This window comes from Ambystoma mexicanum, chromosome 2q, assembly GCF_040938575.1.
Source record: "Ambystoma mexicanum isolate Mex_15411 chromosome 2q, UKY_AmexF1_1, whole genome shotgun sequence".
Lineage (NCBI taxonomy): Eukaryota > Metazoa > Chordata > Amphibia > Caudata > Ambystomatidae > Ambystoma > Ambystoma mexicanum.
Window position 1 is genome coordinate 1,485,161,176 of NC_090924.1, and position 18,567 is coordinate 1,485,179,742.

Genomic DNA, 18,567 nt, shown 5'->3' on the forward strand with positions numbered 1-18,567 from the left:
TAGGGTGTATCTGATAAGTGCAGAGGAAGAGTGGGTGGGGGACTGTATGGGTACAGATACAGACCCCAGTGCAAGGGGTGGCCAGGAGGCAGTGCAGGAGGGTGGCAGTGGGAGCAGGTACCTGAGCACAAAGGACAGAGGGTGGCCAGGTGCACAATGCCGAGAGAGAAAGCAGATCAGCAGGAGAGAAGCGGGGCAAAGGCAGAAGCAAAGAGGAAGGTCTTGAGGAGCTTCCGGAACCGTAGATGGTTCTCCTCAAGTGTCAAGGTGGCAGTGAGGTGGTTCAAGACCTACCAGGAACCCTTAGTTTAGAAATTCTGGTAATAGCTTTGTCATCTTCAACCACTCTGCAACGTTATCAGTGGTGAATGTGTTCCCTTTATTTGTCTATGGTATCTCCTCCCCGGTCTCTTGCTCCTTTACACCTCAAATGCCTCATTTTGAAATGTAAATTGCAGTGCAAGCTATCATGCAGTAATTACGGCCTAACATGTGCTGCATGTTGGCAAGAGGATATTCCACACTCTTGTAGTGAAAAGGGAGTCTTTTTAGTAAGAAATATTGAATTGTCCCTTCTTTTTCTTTATAAACCTTCAGTCAGTCCTTTTTCATGCGTATGTAATGCAGGGTGGGCTAGGGGGAGGGGGGATAAATATGCATTTCCCGCTTTGGAAGTTTTGATTATATATCTTCTCTGGATGGCTTGAAATTGCTTCGAGAATTGAATTCAGATAATTCTTATTGTAGATGAATTAATCATATCATGTTTGCTTTCTCTATACCTTTATACAGTTTTGGTGTGTCATCAAGTTCAGCAACATGTAAGAAGCACAGGTTACAAAAGGTAAATAACTTGTTCTGTGATCTATGTCTGGCTCTGCAAATGTTGTTCTTTGTGTCTGAGGTTGCTTGTCTCCTGTTCTGCGCGCACATGCCCCTCCTATCAAATACCCCCTTTTATTTACTCTTTTTCCTCCCCTCTTGCCCAGGGGTGGACCAGGAACTAAAAGTAGCCATGGCAAATGTTTTCAAAGTGACCCCATACTGCACCGAGCAAAGAAGCATTGTGTGACAAAACATGGTGTCCAAACTATTTTCCTAAATTAACTGGAATCATGAAGACTGAAGGGAGAGAAGAGTTGCACACAGATTTCTGCCTCTTACATGCTACAGTGATAAAAGGGTGCACCTGCGAGATGCAGGTAATCACCTGCACAACCAAGAGTAATTTTTCAATGAGTAACAGAAACCACCGAATTATAACCATGTTTAGGCCCTTAAGGTGCATTGTATACAGAGAATGAGTATTGATGTCAATGAAAAACAGGACATGCTGATCTATCCATGTTGAAATCAGTACATTGCTACATGTAACGATTGCTAAAGCCCAGGCTTCTGGAATGTGATTACCAGCAAAAGACTCACATCCAACAATACTTATTTTGCAGCTATGAAACCTAAATTAATAATCTCATGATGTCCCTGCATGTTATTTTTCTAGTGTTGTGTGCACAGAAAATAGATATGTGATTTTAAAATATGTTCCTTTCCAGTGGTAAAGTCATATGGAAATGCAAACATAAATGAAGAAAATAAACCATTTAAAGTTCTATTGCTTTTGATTTTGCTAACTTGAAAATGTTACTGGCTGTACATGTAAACTCAGATTCAACTTGGAGCACTTTAAACCCCCACCTCAGGAATTATCAAGGAGATTTTGAAAAAAAACATGTCTGTTTACTAGAAGTTATGCAACTGGAGAGTCATGGCTATTTTACCCCAAGAGAAAACATAATGATCAGGAGCCTTCTTAGCACCGTTCTCATGAGATCCTGGTTGCTGCTGTTTGTCACAATCCAGGCTGCTTACAGCATACTCAAGGGTCTGTAGAAGCTGGATAAGATGTTTGTTTCAGCTATCATATAGAGAATTGCAGTAGTCCAGTTTGGAACCCATCATTATTCGAGCTGTTCTGGCAAAGTCATACTCAGTTAATATGTTGTTTTCAGACCATAAAACATGTGTGGAATTAATCAGGCTACTGGTGTGAAATGTCATAGAAAATGAGGAATCAAAAATAACACCTGAAGAGGTTACCTGATCTAGAGCTAGTAGGACCCAGAGAGGGCTTCGAACTTCTGTAGCTCTCTCATCTTGTGCAGGCGAAGAGCCTCGCCACTGTTTGGTTTTGGCTTGGTTTAAGCCTAACCACTGGACAACATCCATTTTTAAATTTTGAGAAAGGTAGATTGAATAAAGACAGCATTATCAACACAACTACCCTTCAGATTAAAAATGATTTGGGTATCATCTGCATAGTTCTTGAAAGTAACTCCGTGGTTGACCCGACGACCATGATGTGGATTGACATACATGTTAAACAACAGGTAATATTACCGCCGCATTTAAGGGCTAAGGCCCAACTCACGATGAGGCCCAAAGTCTTATTAGTTACTATATTTTATGATATGGTCATTTGTATGGTTTTTTACATTTTATTCTTGACTATTGCACTGATATGTATTTTCTCTGGTGCACTGTTTTTATCGAATGTTTTGCACATCTCCAAAATAAACATGATTATAATGATGTGTTACTACATTATTAAGTCACTAATGCACATCACTACTACTGCCTGTTACTTGGGATGCCTGTGATTGTGAGCATTTTGAAATTAATAATGTGCTTCTCTTTTATTTTAATAGGTGAGGCCCCAGCAAATGCAAAAGTGACTATTCGCTTCTCTGGTCCAATGCAGTGCAAAGCTCCATTCATGGAATATGCGATTTCCCAATATATTAGGAGGATACAAGTTGGGGCTCTGTTGTCTTTTCTGAGTATTCGGGAACTGGGATCAGAAAGCCTGTTGAGACATGATGGTGTTCATCCATGCCCCAAGTTCATGGCAGCATCCAACAACACAGAACTACAGTAAATAACTAATAGAACAGACGTGAGGGAGTTTGTTTAAAGGATTTTGTCAAAAATTGTTAACTATGACTAGACAAGCAGTATCCAATAACTGAATATATTAAAAGCTTCAGTAAGAAGAAACATCTTGTTTGACCCCAGAAACAACCGACACACAAGATAACTCATAATTACTCTGGATTTTGGAAAGGTTCAGTGGAAAGGGTGGTGTAATTAAGCATCTTACAATATAATCTAGTAAGAAACCTGAGCATCGAACAGAATGTGTGAACAGCTGTCATCTGAGGAACATATCAATTGCCAACGTGAAAACACAGGCGAAAAACCATATTGGTGCATAGAAGGTGGGAAGAGTGTCCAATTGCCTGATATACCCATCTCCTACCAGAGAACACGTAATGGTGAGAAACTGTATCAGTGCACTGAATGTGAGAAAAGATTCACTCAGAAGGGGGCCCTTATTTGCCATCAGAGAACACATACAGGTGAAAAACCTCATTGGTGCACTGAATGTGGCAAAGGGTTTGCTAGGAAGGGAATTCTCATTTGTCACCAGAGAACACATACAGGTGAGAAACCTCATCAGTGCACTGAATGTGGAAAGGGGTTTGTTCAAAAGGGACACCTTATTCTACACCAGAGAACACATACCGGGTTGAAACCTCATCAGTGCACTGAATGTGGAAGAGGGTTTGTTCATAAAGGAGCCCTTGTTCTACACCAGACAACACATACAGGTGAGAAACCTCATCAATGCACTGAATGTGGAAAAGGGTTTGCTCAGAAGGGAAATCTTATTTGTCACCAAAAAACCCATACTGGTGAGAAACGGCATCAGTGCACTGAATGCGGGAAAGGTTTTAATCATAAGGGACCTCTTATTAACCATCAGAGAACACATACAGGTGTGAAACCTTATCAGTGTACTGAATGTGGAAAAGGATTTGCTCAGAAAGGAGCTCTTGTATACCACCTGAGAATACATACAGGTGAAAAACCTCATCAGTGCACTGAATGTGGAAAAGGGTTTGCTAGGACAGGCGTTCTTATACGCCACCAGAGAACACATACAGGTGAGAAACCTCATCAGTGCACTGAATGTGGGAAACGGTTCATTCAGAAGGGAGTTCTTATTCGACACCAGAGAACGCATACTGGTGAGAAACCTTACCAGTGCAATGACTGTGGAAAAAACTTCAGTGATAACATTAACCTTGTTAGGCATCAGACAAAACATACAAGCCAGGCACCATTTCAGACTAGTGAATATGGCAAATACTTCAGTACACAGGATGCTTTCATCTGCCGTGAGAGAGGACATGCAGCAACAGAAACCTCTACATATGATGACGCTTTAGAAAGGAGGGAGTGCTTCTTCAAAGAGAATGAGTCTGGCATAAATATTGATCAAACCTCATCAGTGCACGGAATGTGGGAAACAGTTAATTCAGAAGGGAGAATTTACTAACCACTGCAGAACACATACAGGTGATAAACCTCATCAGTGCACTGAATGTCAGAAAAGGTTTGCTAGGAATGGAAGTCTTATTCACCACCAAAAAACCCGTACAGGTGAGAAACCTCATAAGTGCACTGAATTTGGGAAATGGTTTGCTCAGAAGGGAGCTCTTATTCAACACCAGATAATGAATACAACAAGTGTACTAACTAGCTACTAGCACCTTGGTCCATGCCGGTAAAATACCGGCACCGCCTTGGTGGAAAGGGGAATTACCGCCACATTCCAAGGTTGGCGGGGCGGTAATTCCCCCTTCCACCACTGCCCTTCCCCATTCCCATTTTTGCCCCATTTTGCGGTGCCGTAATTAGCACCAAGGTCCCTTAGTGGGTTAGTTTTTAACACCTGCAAAAAGCAGGCGTTAAAGCACCAACCCGCTAAGGGACCTCGTAGTAAGGCGGTAATGGTTAACGGTCACCGTTACCATTAACGGTGACTGTTAACCATTATCGCCATCCGTGTAATGAGGCCCTTAATGTGGAAAAAGTTTCAGTGATAACATTAACCTTATAAGGTACCAGATAAAACATGCAAGTGGGGAACTATTTCAAGGTAGTAAATATAGCAAAAACATCTGAATGCAGGACGTGCTTATATGCCGTGAGAGAGGACATGTAGGTGATGAAACCTCTACATATGGAGAAGCTTTAGAAAGGAGGGAGTGCTTTTTCGGTGCGAATGAGTCTGGCATGGATATTGACCAAGTATCTGAAGACATGATCTTCACAGTGTTTCCCAGGGTTTTTTGGCACACAAATGGTAGCTGACACCTATTGGTGGAACCACTGCGGTTTGAAATCAATCTTTTTTGGAATATTCTAAAGGATGACTGAACCCTCTGTTCTAAGGTCCCCATTCTATAGAACACTTTGCCTTTTGGACTTTTGGGAAATTATCAAGACACAGTGGTGGAATAAATAACTATAAGCCCTCTTTGGGTGTTCTGGGAAACCATCAAACCACTTCAGTACCAGGAGGCTGCTGAGCACTAAATGAATAATATGGTGCAGGAGAGCATATCAGAGCAATGGATGCAAGAATAGTATCCTCTGTAGCCTTTGGCACCATTGACATGGATCCTAAATAGCCAAAGGAATGCCGGCATCAGTCACTCAGCCTACTCCTTTTTACAATCCTTTTAGTGTAATAAAACATGCATAGCTATGACACCTCATTTGATAGCAACGTCCCTGGTGACAGGATGTGGCCTGACCCAGGGCCTCATCTCCTATCCTTCACCTTATCCTTTTGTGTTGCACGCCTGATCTGGCTAATCCGTTCCTTCAGATTCTACTGTCACAGCACTCCGATCCGCTTGTGCTTATTTGGGAGCTCTGCAAAGGCATCACTTAGCTTTTAGAGCTGCCTGCTAAACATGAACATGTGAATGTGCTCCACCTGCTAAACCTGAAATCTGACAAAACGGATCTGTTGCTTCTTATGGTTGCACTGGGTACTTGCCGTGCTTCTTTCTATCCTCCTTCTAAACTCAGTGGTCACGCCAACCATTTGGGTGTCACAATTAACTGTGAGCGCTCACTTGTTCCTGAAACCCTGTGGTTGGTGGAAGTTCCCACCTAAAGTTGTTTCAAATAGCCCACCTTTTCACTGCCTTCATTTTCTGCCGTCAGTTATTATATCCCTAATTTGTTTAGTACTTCACGATGACAATGACATTTTCTTTACTTGTCTGGCTTATGCAACTAAACTTCAGGTGGTACAGAAAGTGCTAACCTGCCTTCTTTCATGCGTTCATTACCAGTGCAGATTGGGTCCAGGGTACTTTCTCTAGCTCATTGTGTGCCTTTGTGGCACAAGCCCCCTCCTCCCCTTTCTGCAGTTCATACTTCAGCCTTGTTCATTCTGTACCTTTAGATGTAGCCCTCCTTCAAGGTGAAGATGTCCTGTTTCAAAGTGTAGCCAGGTGGTGTAACCTTTTTGGGTTTAGCTCCACATATCTGGAAGGGCCCCTGTCTGAGGTTGAACTCCACAACGGACCATGTGACCTTCCTAGGCTTTCTGAAGACCCCTCTATACTTGTTTGCCATTCCTTAAATCTACCAGATTCTCTATGTCTTCATGAGTGAGCAAGTGCCATAGAATCTTTTTTTTTATTTTTTAAGAAGGCAGCTCTTATTACCAGCCCTCCAGATAAGTGGTGTACTGATGGATGTTACTCCACAGGAACACGCAAATACTCCAAACAAAAAAGTAGCGCTTCCCTCCCCCCACCCCCATGGCTTTCACCCACCCACTTCCTTCGTTATGTCAGCTCAGTGATATCAGCCATGCCGCTGGTAGTTGCTCTTCAGCTATCGCTGCTTGTTTTATATGTATACAAATTCCTCCCTTGGGAATGAGGATTATGTTTTTACCGTTTCTGTATCTTTGTTTGAATGCGATTTTACCTAAGGAGAAGTGACCGAATTCATTTCAGAGGAAATGGTAGGTAAAGTGCTATATGTGTAGTGCATAATAGGTGGGGTGTGGGGTAAGGGTATAAGTTAAGGTAGGGAGGGGGTAGGGGGGGTCTCGCATTCTAAAACAAAAAAGTTGAAAAAGTAAAAAGTTAATTTAGTTTTTCTGTGAAATAAATTCGATCACTTCTCCATTAGGTAAAATATTTTTGAATAAATCACGGACATCGCGTGTTTACACCCCGAATTTGTCTTTCAACTTCGAGAGATAGAGAGTGCATTTTCTAAATTCAAATCCCCCTTAATACAGTCGTAGAAAGTTGTATTCTCACATGGCTAATTAGACTGAGGTTGGCTCAAAACATCGGAAAAGGTAAAGTTCATCAAGGGAAACAAATGTGGAAAATGGAATCATAAACCTGCAACATTGTCCAGAAGTCCGCCTTTCCCAGGAACGCCGGCCTCCTCTGGAACACCCTCAGGGCTGAAGCCTTCAGTGTTTCCTCTTTTGCAGAACATCCAACAACTCTACAGTCGCCTCTGGATCCCTGAAATTGTCCAACACAATTGCCAATACTTACTGGCGCACTTAAGGTGTGTTCCCTCGCCTAGGATTGGCATAGAGAGGTAAATGAAACAGGGCAGGGTGCATGCCAACTTTTCAACCACTATTTATAAGAAATGGGTTTGCTGTGAAGGGTATGGAGAAGATCTAAAAAGTGTTCCATGAAATGATATGGAAATGTAGTTAAACAAGTGACATGTTGTGACTCTAATGCTATGAGGCAGTATAACTTGTGCATATTAGAGAATTAAATGGTGCCTTCCTGGCTAAAGTGAAGTGCTGCAAGTGTAAATACCATAGTTGTTCTCTTTGACTACGAAGGAATAGTGCACAAAAATGTTTACTAAATAGAATTGCTCCTGCTTACGCTGACTTGTCTAACTTAAACCTTACCCACTTTATTTGATAAACTGAATGAAATGCTGATTACATGAATATTGAACTTCAGCCAATGTGTTACTATGTTTTAACATAAAAATTAAATTCACAGTACTACCTCAATTTGTGTGTTATTTCTAGCTTTTTCTGGGTTTGCTTTGGTGTAAGCTGCTTACTGGAACAGAGCCATATCATTTCTTTTAATTAGTGGGGTGACTATCTCGCTTCCAGTTTTATTAATTAATATTTTATTATGCGCTTAACACCGTAGACCAGTCTCTAAGAGCGGACCGGTTTTAAACCTGTTTTGCTCTGCATTGTCTTGCTTCCAAGACCAACAGGCTGCCCCTGAGCTATCCTGCTGACCCGGGATGTTAGAATGAATGTGATTGTCAACTTTTGAAAATGTCTTAATATGTTTATATAACTCTGATTTTCCCATGAGTTTACACAACTGTAATACTACACAATAGGAGTAATTTAACTGCAGAAAATTCTATTTTATTTAACAAATTCAGATAACTTGTGTTCCATACAATTATTGATATCATACTTATATAATAATGCTGGCAGCCACGGGCAACTGTGCCTGGTACAGTAAGTGGGGACCTGCACTAACCTAATCTGTGTTAGAAAGAATGGAGGAAAAAAGAGCTGGCCTCTGACACAGGCAGATTATAACTTTGGGTGGGTCAGGTATTTATAAAGAGTGAATGCTGTGAACTGTGAGAAAACCAAAGGGTGTCTCACCCGCTAGTCCTCGGGGACTTGTCATCCAGGTGGCCAGAACACGGCCATCGCTTTTGGATCCAGTTCCTGGGGGTGGACCTTTCGCAAGGATAACCTGGGTGAGGGGTCTACAGGGAGTGGGGGTGATGCAGCCGATGGTGAGACACGGTATTCCCCCCTTTTTGTTTATCTACCCCATCCTATTTTGTAGGATTCTCCAAAGTCCCTAACCCCCCTCCTTTTACTCAAACATTTGGACAAGGAAGAGGGTGACTGAGAGTAACAAGGCTAACTCTCATACATCGTACTGGACATGTCCTGTTATTCGGGTCAGGCAAAGTCAGCCACTTTACTTCAAGTGCATAACATAATACCAATTAGCTCTCCTCACACGGATAAAAGGCAAACCCAAAAGACACAGCAAGGTGGAACACGAGTATGAGCAGGCCTCCCGGGGTGAAGGCAAACCTACTGGAGCAGAGTGACGGACCAGGGGACAAGAGCAGCGGGTCAAAAACCCCAATGGTAACCTACTGGAGGTTGTTGCCGCCAACAGGCCGCGAAAGACACGTGGAGAAGGCCATATGCCTCAAGTGAAGACTGCATTGTGTTTCAAGGACGCCAGCGACCCTCCCGGGTGAACGACAGAGTTGGGGAGGCGAGGCCAACCCTGTGGTACTAACCTTGACTCGTGAATTGGATAACATAGAACCAAGAAAGAAATGCACACAGCCGGTGAGTTGACAAGTCACCTAAGAGACCGATGTGTGTTATAGAAAGTTTGAAGTGGAAACATAATATCTCAAGGGAAGGCTGCACTTGTGTGGCTGAGACGCAAAGAGAGGCAGAGCTGTGAATTATTTTTGAAGTAAAAAGACAGCTGTGGAATCAGCAATACCGTGTAACGAGTGGTTCGACGGAAGTAAGGAGCCCACTCGAAAGTCTCAGTGAAATGTGCATTGTTTGTAACAATAAAGTGAATGAAGTGCAGAAGCAAAGTAAGAAGAATTATCTTCTAGAGAAGGAGAGAGTGGACATTGAATCTTGACTATAAGTTATAGTGGTCCTGCGGAGGTCTGCATAGAAGATCATGCACATTCAAAACCCCAAAGTGGTCTGAGCCCGGTGGAGGGAGACCCAAAGTGTAATAAGCTTGGGGAAGGGAGCCTCTTGGCAAGTTTTGTTGAACTTTGTGTTTGTAGTAGTCTGAGCCCGACAGAGGAGGACCTACGTGAACCTTGTGTATGGGGAGGTCTGGGGAAGGTTTGTGCCCGAAAGAGGGGGACCTACATGAACTTTGTGTTGAAACATTATTTGGAGGGCTGAACAAGGGATTTTAATGTGGAGGGCCAGGCGGGCCTCGATCCCTGTTCGGGAACTGTTTATTGTACTGTTTATTGTACTAAGAACCTGGGCCAGAGTGTGTCATCCTGCCTACAAGTACCGCCTTACTCAGTGAGGGTATAACGTGGGGAGAAGAGCTGATTTAGACACCTTTATTAATTTGAACACTGCTTTTTCCTTTGCATACATTTCTCCTTTATACACTTTTTGTACAAGAGATAGGGCATGCATTAGGTTTTGTAAACATAGGCCATTTTGATTTGACAGACTCTACCAGGACTGTTTTGTTTTTCTCATTTGATGGTCGAGAATACTGCCATCTTAGTTATAGGGCAACATAGGAGTTTTTCCAAATCCCAAAAACTTCAATATTCAATAAAGGACAAAGAAGATTGTCTGGCCTGGAGAAAGCCGCACCTGTCCATGGGGACTCTTCTAAATCAGACAAGGAAAACCCGTCCACGAATTTTGGCTCAGCAAGAATGGTGGCTAATCCCGATAGGATTCGAAGACTATCAGGGGACTGCCCGATCCTGGATGCATCAGCTTCACTGAGGAGAGCAGAAAAGAACCAAGCGTCGCCAAAAAAGAGACGCCTCAGTGACATTGCAGTGGCATTACAGAATGAGTCACCAAACAAGAAACCCGAAATGATTGCAATTATGTCAGCTATGACCATCGTTTTAGCTCCATTCTGTAAAATGTATGAAGTGATTAAAGAAAACGTCCAAGATAATACTGCGCTTCTATCGAACTTGATGGAGAAACTGGCCCAGATGCAAAGCCGTATACCAGCGACAATGAATAAAGCTTCAAATCAGAAAAGCCAGTGGGAACTTGCAATCCAAGCTTTGGAGAAAAAGATCGAGATGATCGAATCCCGGTCAGGAACTCCAACATTAAGAACAACATGCCCTGAGGTGGGACATAAAGCGTCCAACCAGAATACACAGTGGGAAAGAAAACTGGAAGTGTTGGAAAAAAAGATTGAATCCTTCGAAACCCTGAACAGAATTATGCCCACTAAAACGTTAGTGCCAGGAGGTGTGATGGAAGAGGCACCAGCAAGGGCAAAGGGTAAAGAGCAAACACTGTTGCGACTCGCACAAGAGAATACAGAAGGAGGGCACCCGACCAATGTCCAAAAGACGCAGCCACAAAAAATCGACCATATTGAAAGGAAATCAAACTTCAAGGTGGACCTCACCACATCGGCAAAAGTGGCCGCGTGGGGGCCAAACCAGCATGGAGGTCAATCTAATGATAAAAGTTTAGACCCAAGGTCTCGACCAAAGGAGACGGGTTCACCGAGATCACCAAGAACAATAGATGAATTCCTAGACTGCACAAATTTAATGAACATCTCTACACACTCAGAAAAGGGTCTTAAGGAGACAAGGAACCCGCTCATACAAGCGGATGAAACAGAAAAGTTTCTCACAGAAGGAGACAAAAGGCCTACTGTCAGGCCCAAAATGGATAAGGGTGGGTCGGTCCGGAGTGAGAAGATTGAAACAAACCAGACTGTCTCACTCAGAGTCTCTTCCCAGTCGAGTGTAGAGGACGAGAAGATCGGGAGTCAAGATTCCAGGACAAGAAGAAGTCTATCCATTTCCCGACATCCAACTGATAAGGCCATCAATCAAAGAAGCCCACGGAAACATGGCGTGGAAAAAGGCGATCATGCAAACAGAAAGAAAGCCATAGAAGAAATGCATGTTTTTAAGCTTGAACAAATGGAAGCAGACAAAAACTTCCTAATTTTAAACAGACCGACGGTGCTCCAGATAACAAAGAAAATGAAAACTTTGAAAAAGATTAGATCAGAAGACTTCGTTATCGTAGAACCCTATCATAGGGAAAAGAAGGCCAAAGCGTATCTACACTTAAAAGCAGTCGCCATTAAACATATGGATGACTCTGCCTACGAAGAATTTGACCAACTGGGTTTCCGCTTGTCGGAACAAAAAAAGAGGATGAGCAGATATGAGCGGGAAGAGGAAGAGGGGGCTAGGTCAAAACGCCACTACCACTATCGATCAAAAATGGAGGATTTATATCCCTGAAGCCGAGGGGATAAGTGACACTACCACTATCGATCGAAAACGGAGGATTTATATCACTGAAGCCGAGGGGATGAGCGACAGAAGTGGCAGGAAAGAAAAAGACGACCACAGTGGCAAGGTGGGGTAGTGAAATGGCCCATGGAATCACGGGTGAGAGATGACTCAAACTCCAGACACCACCAACGCATGAAAGATCAGCTTGATTTGAGTAGAAGCCAAATCAAAAAGAACAGTGAACAGCAGCGCCAAACAGGCACTCGTAGCCACTCAAGGCGCGAAAAGGCAGAGGACACGACAACCAAACAAGATAAGTCTCAACCAATAACAGGAAATGAAAGACAACCAAGAGTCCCCTGGAAGTGGCTAACGGCAAGTTGGACCAACAACAAGGGCAAATAGCAACGAAAAGGGTCAGCTTGCCTCGAAGATATCATCAGTGAAAAAAGATGTGAGCGACCCGTAAACGAAACATATATCTTGGGCTCATGGAACACGAGGGGCCACATCCACCTGACGACACCTGGCGACGTCGACTTGGGGCGCTATGATAGCTTGTGCCTTCAAGAAACCTGGCTGGTGAAACAACCAGCTCTGGACGGTTTCTCAATGATGATCTCTCCTGCAGTGAAAGGCCTCCTTGGCAGACTGTCATCTGGTTTGCTAACCGCAATAAAAACTCGAACGGGGCTGAGCGAACCAAGAATGTGGAAGCAGTCGTATGAAATGTTGGTCATCCTGACTTCTCAAATCCACTCTAAGGAAAAGACGGAAAAAAGGTGCCTAAATTCTCTGGCCATAATTAATTATTACTGGAACCCTCAGCGAATGTCGATAAAATCATTCTGCACCAATATGTGTACTACAATTGACCAGCTGTACACGGAATTCGAGAAAATCGAGCTCATCATCTGTGGCGACTTTAATGCCAAATGTATGCGGGCCTGAGCAACCAACAACAATGGGCCTCATTACGACCCAGGCGGTAACTTACCGCCTGGGCTGTGACTTTACCACCATGGCGTAAACTACGTTTACGCCATGGTGGTTGGCAGATTTACCGCCCCATTCCAACCTTGGCGGGGCGGTAAATCCCCATTTTCCCATTTACCCTTCCCCATTCCCATTTTGCCCCATAGGGCATAATGGGAGTGGGGAAGGCGTTAATTACGCCACCGTAAATTACGGTGGCGTAATTAACTCCATGGTCCCTTAGCGCCATGGATTTTAACACCTGCTAAAAGCAGGTGTTAAAACCTCCATGGCGCTAAGGGACCTCGTACTCAGGCGGTAAGAGTCGGCGCTGTTTACGCCGCCGTAAAACCCTTACCGCCTGAGTTGTAATGAGGCCCAATGCATCCAGAAATGGGGAGGGCCGGACCCCACTGTTGAAAGAGGAAAAGCCTTGAATGAATCCATCAGCTCACGGAATATTCAAAATGTTGCCGCCCTGTTCCACAACCAAACGAACATTCCTAAGTGGGAGCATAACGTTTCCAAAGCGACGCTTGATTACATCTTTGTGTCAAATGGTCTCACCCATGATCTCATCGGCTTCAAGGTCCTAAAAACCGCAAACAGTGACCACAACCTACTGGACTGCACGTGGCAAACAAAAAATCAGAAAGTAAAAACGTACGATTGGGTGATTGAAACAAATGTACAACAGACTCGTCTACGTCTAACTGTACAAGACTTGGTAAAAATTAAACAGTCCTGGGCCAATAGAGTCAGTGAAAATGTCTGGGAAGAAAAGAAAGAGAGACCAAATTACTTACTGCTATTATTAGCTTTCCACGTAAAAGGCCCGAAGAAAACAAACTCTCGTCCTCTTACCAACCACACGTATGATAAGGACTTGGTAGAAAAAAGAAAAATTGGCCGAAGATTACTAAGAATAGCAAAGAAATCTGATGCAGTGGACGATTGGTTGGCCTGGCGCCATGAAGTGAAAATCTATAACAATTGGCGCAGGCAGCACAGAGCTATTCAATATCAAAATGATGCTGAAGTTATGATACGCAAACTCCACTCCAAAAAATCAAGCGAATTTTGGTCTTTGATAAAAGAAGCAAATTGCCCTCAGAGCTCTTCCCCGTCCAATGCAGTGGCCGAAGAAAGTTGGTGTCGATATTTCACAACAGAATTCGAAGGTCCATTAACAGATACACAAACGGCAATCCAGGGCCCGGAAACACCTTGGGTTGATCTATCGAACGTAGAAGACATCGAAGCATCCATACGGAAACTGAAGACATCTCAAGCCCCGGTTCCAGATGGACTAACCAATATGGACCTAAAAATGTTTCCTAAGGAATGGGCTGAAATGATCAGCAAGGTCTATGCAGAATGAAAATGGTGTCGGAATCATGGCAGGAAGTGGTAATAGTACCCATATACAAAAAAGGGCCGAGAAATGAACCAGCGAGCTACAGGCCAATTGCCCTTTTGGACGTAATAGGCAAATTATTTGCCACCGGTCTGTTAGAACATCTACGAGCATGGGGAAAAGATAGCTAGTCCAAAGACGTACTCCAAAAGGGATTTAAAAAAAATGGCTCTACCGCAATCAACCTAATGTTACTAAAAATCTTGAAGGCAAAGGTCAAAGAAGGGGCTCCTAAGGTTTACCTGGCCTTTGTGGACCTATCCAAGGCTTTTGATAAGATCGACCGGCACTAAACTCCAAGATTGGAATTGTCCATCCAAGTTATTGAAGCCTTTAAAAGCCCTCCATTCACATACAAAAATTAGAGTCAAACTTAACCATCAAGGAGCGCTCTCGGAGGAAATCAGAGTGAATTGAGGTGTGAAGCAAGGCTGTCCTTTGGCGCCGGCCCTGTTTATAGCATTCCTAGGCGACTATCAAACATCGGAAAGCAAAATTCGTTCGTTCCCTCCTAAAATCGGGAAAACTGAGATCCCTCGCCTCTTATATGCGGACGACGTCATCATAATCGATCAGACAAAAGTGGGCCTGCAAAGAAAACTACGGAATTTGGAGAACTACATTGCGGACAACCACCTGGAGATAAATAAATCAAAGACAAAAATTCTGACGATTCAAAAAGGCCAAAGTAAAACAACGAAATACCCAAATGTGTTCCTGGATAATACCAAAATCGAAGTAGTGAACACCTTCAAATACCTGGGGATACAAATGGACAGTTCCAGAATGGAATAACTCCTTCAAAACCAAGTATGGGGACAAGCAAAACGTCTGACAGCCCAAATGAGAGCAGTCGACCGCAAGTTCGGTAAATTTTCCCTGATACTGGCAATAACCTTTTACAAAGCCAAAGTGGTACCGGCACTGATCTATGGAATAGAGGCTTCGTTACACTTCCCACCTAACATCTGGTCGAAAATTGAAGGTCATGTTTGGAAAACGGTGCTAGGCTTACCTAAATCTTCGCCTATCCCGGCTATCAGAAGAGAGTTGGGGCTCGTGTCTTTGGCATCAACGATGGACCAAAGTGCCATGCGTCTATATAGAAGAATCATCATATTGGACACGCTACCCATCTATGATATCATACGAAATGGAAACAGGCAAATGTGTGGCTTTGAAAAATTGGGTTACAGCCAAACTCGTGATGAGGCCCAATGTGTAGGGATGTAGGCATCAGTTCACAGCTTCCTCCAGATCTTGGCTTACACAGGAGTTTCCCTTCCCCAAGATTTGAACTAGTTCACAGTTTAAAAAGGGGGTTCACTACCCTAAGCTTTCAAGTCTTTCAATTTCTCCAAAAACTCAACTCCTTGCAATACTTCCCATTTCTTCTGGTTTGGTTAACTTTCATCAATTTCACAAAGTTAAGTTCCTTAATTTCAGTTCACACAAGATCTACTTTAATTCAATCACAAGCTTCTGTGTAGATATTTTAAGTGGCTTTTCCATAGGTGGGTGCCCTCGGTCGAGGCACAGTTGTCGGCCATACGGTCCACCCATCGCAGGTCACGCAGCTGACACACCTTACTTGCCTTTTACATGTTGCCACTGCTTCAGCTCTACAGCGGTGTTTGGTTTATTTGCATTTCACATCCTCCTGATGATTCTGTACCATTACTTGTTTTGCTGCTATTCACTTTCATGTACTTATGGCTTTTGCCAACACTTGATCTCTCAAATTACACAGTTCTTTATGGTTTTTGCCAATTCTTGTTCCACACAGTTCTTTATATTATGAATGTCCACAAAACTCCTTTGCTTCAGATTGGTATTAAAAAAGAAAGGCTCACTTTCATTTAAAGTTTTCACGAGTGTAACACGCTCGTCTGGCCGGTATCCCTTTTCCCAGGTTGACTCACTGCTCAGTTCTTACTGCGTTCCAGCAAGGCTTCCGGCCACCACAAGCTCTCTCTCTCTCTCTCTCTCGTGCGGCGCCTCGCTCCGTCTCCCAAGCAGCTCTCTGTGGCTTTGCTTCCACCATTGATGCGTCTCTCGCAGCTCGGGCCTCACTTGACAGCTTTGAATGGTCACGCCGGTTCCCTTTCCATAGTCCGTCACAGGCCTTCAGCTTCCTTTAGCCTCTCTTCCCGCAGCATACAATCTGCATCTCTTCGGGGACCTCAAGCACTCTGTCTGCCACGCCGCCTTCCAGGAGAGTTCTGCTCTCGTCCAGCAGTCCGTAGATCTACTTCCACAGCTGACTCAATTTTCACTGTTCTTGCTGCTTTTAAACCTCCCACCAGGTTGATTGGTCCAAAAAGGACTTGACCACTCATTGCTGGTTTGGGAGATCTTCATTACTCTTAGTTGCCTCCTCCTCGTCCCAGTACCTTACTGGTGGGTTTGTGTATGTGTGAGTCAATAAAGGTGTGATGTACTGCTCGGGTTTGTCTCTTCCTCGTCCCAGTACCTGACTGGTATTTACTGGGGGATGATCTTCTGGAAAAATAGGGAAGGGACTGACAGTAGCCTACAAAGGCCTGAGGAATATTGGTCTCAAAATGAAAGGGAAATGGGGGATACCACGTCTCACTCAAGGGTGCATCACCTCCACTCCCCAGGTCTCCTTCACCCAGGTAGTCCTCCCTTCCATATCCACCACCAGGGTCAGAATCTGATAGTGACAGCCTTTCCCTGGCCACCTGGGAGGCCCTCAGATTCTCCACACTGCTAATAAAGCAGGATAGAATTTAAGATCCCTTGGTTTTCAAATGTGTATACAATCTTGTCCCTCAATACCTCTCTGTGAGATTGACTCGCTATGAGCCCATTTGCCTTTTACATTCCTCTAAAAATGTCTCTTAGTGATTCCATCCTCTAGATGTATCTTTAGGGGCAATAGGTGTCTTTCGTTTTTCCGGTGCCAGACTATGGATCTCACTGCCATTGGACATTCATAGCATTTCAGCGCTTTCCAACTTTTGTTTAATTAACTGGTATTTTCTTAGGGCTTTTACCGCTTGATAGAGCCCGGTTGAGCTTAATGGATTTGAACTCTCCTTCACTAATTAACCACTTGCACTTAAATGCAGTTTGTTCTGTTTATAGTGTGTTATAAACTCAAATATTCAAATTCAGTCTGATTGGCACATAGGAGGTAGGAAGCTGCTAATGTATATATACAATTACACTTGACCAACCAAATGTGACCCTGCCCTACTTGCGCTAGCACTGCCCACTAATCCACTACATTACCCTTATCTAAAGCAAGTTACCTTATGCACATTTTCTTCTGTGCCAAACCTTTCCGCACTCACGCTTGTTCCCTATTGTGATCATTGTCACCCATTTTGAACTTGATATGGTAAAATATTTGTCTATTTAAATAATGTTCTAAATGAAGTATATTAAATAAGAATGTCTACTGCCTGGCCGTTGGGTTCTATAGGGGATGATGTGGGGTGGTCGTGTGCCACTGTCTGCTCCATGAGACAGGTCACTGTGGTGCTGTGGAAAGGATCCCCACCCCCCACAGAATCCAGGTCAAGGAGCAAGGGCTTTTGGTAAGTGTTCACATCTCTACAGTGTACCCTTTTCATGCCTAACTTTGTTTTGTTTGTTTTTGGAACCCTAAATTATAGTTTCTATTTGGAGGCCTGAATTTGATAATATGCCCTACAAAATCAGAGGTGGTGTAGCTTAACTGAATACCTTTGATTTTTATTGGACAGAGGCTATGGCATTTAAGTATAAAATAATTCATAGAGAGGCCAGTAATAGAAAGTCCTTCCAGCATGGCCGCCGTGGTTGCTGCATTGTATTGAGCACTTCCCCTGTTGCCAGGGAAATGTGGTCAGGGGCTGGGCTGCTCATCAAATCACAGAAGGTCCGTGAGACGGCAGGCGAATGAAGGCCCCCTTCCAATGCCCTCTTAAGGAGCCATTGTTTTTTGTGGGCCTTCTTCTTCAACCCCTTCCCACAGAAGTGAGGAGCTGCGGACCTTACTGAGCCCTGTCAAGGCCTTACAGCATGGCTGCCGTGGTTTCTGCATTGCATTGAACACTTCCCCTGTTGCTGGTGTAAGGAAGGCATGGTATTAAAGTAAGACAGACACAAGTGATCACAGTTCAAGGGTGTTTATTGAACTTTAGAAGGGATGTGAAAAATCTAAACCTAAATCTAAGATGGGAGCAAGCCACGACCATCAAATAATAATAATACAGTCTTAG

At 43.7% G+C, this 18,567-nt stretch overlaps 2 protein-coding genes across 3 annotated transcripts in view; one reads left to right on the forward strand and one right to left on the reverse strand.

Moving 5' to 3' along the window:
• Window positions 1-7,933, forward strand: part of LOC138570305 (gastrula zinc finger protein XlCGF57.1-like) — a 65,229-nt gene extending 57,296 nt beyond the window's left edge. Inside the window, exons 2-3 of one of the 2 annotated variants that reach the window (XM_069649080.1) lie at window positions 793-844; window positions 2,706-7,933. In XM_069649080.1, the coding sequence (XP_069505181.1) occupies window positions 3,194-4,399 (1,206 nt within the window). In that variant the 5' untranslated portion in view covers window positions 793-844; window positions 2,706-3,193 and the 3' untranslated portion in view covers window positions 4,400-7,933. The remainder of the gene's footprint in view (window positions 1-792; window positions 845-2,705) is intronic. The other variant, XM_069649082.1, reaches the window with a different exon arrangement.
• The window catches only part of LOC138568911 (uncharacterized), a 273,113-nt gene that overhangs the window by 115,233 nt on the left and 139,313 nt on the right, over window positions 1-18,567 (reverse strand). The gene's annotated exons all lie outside the window — the stretch shown is intronic.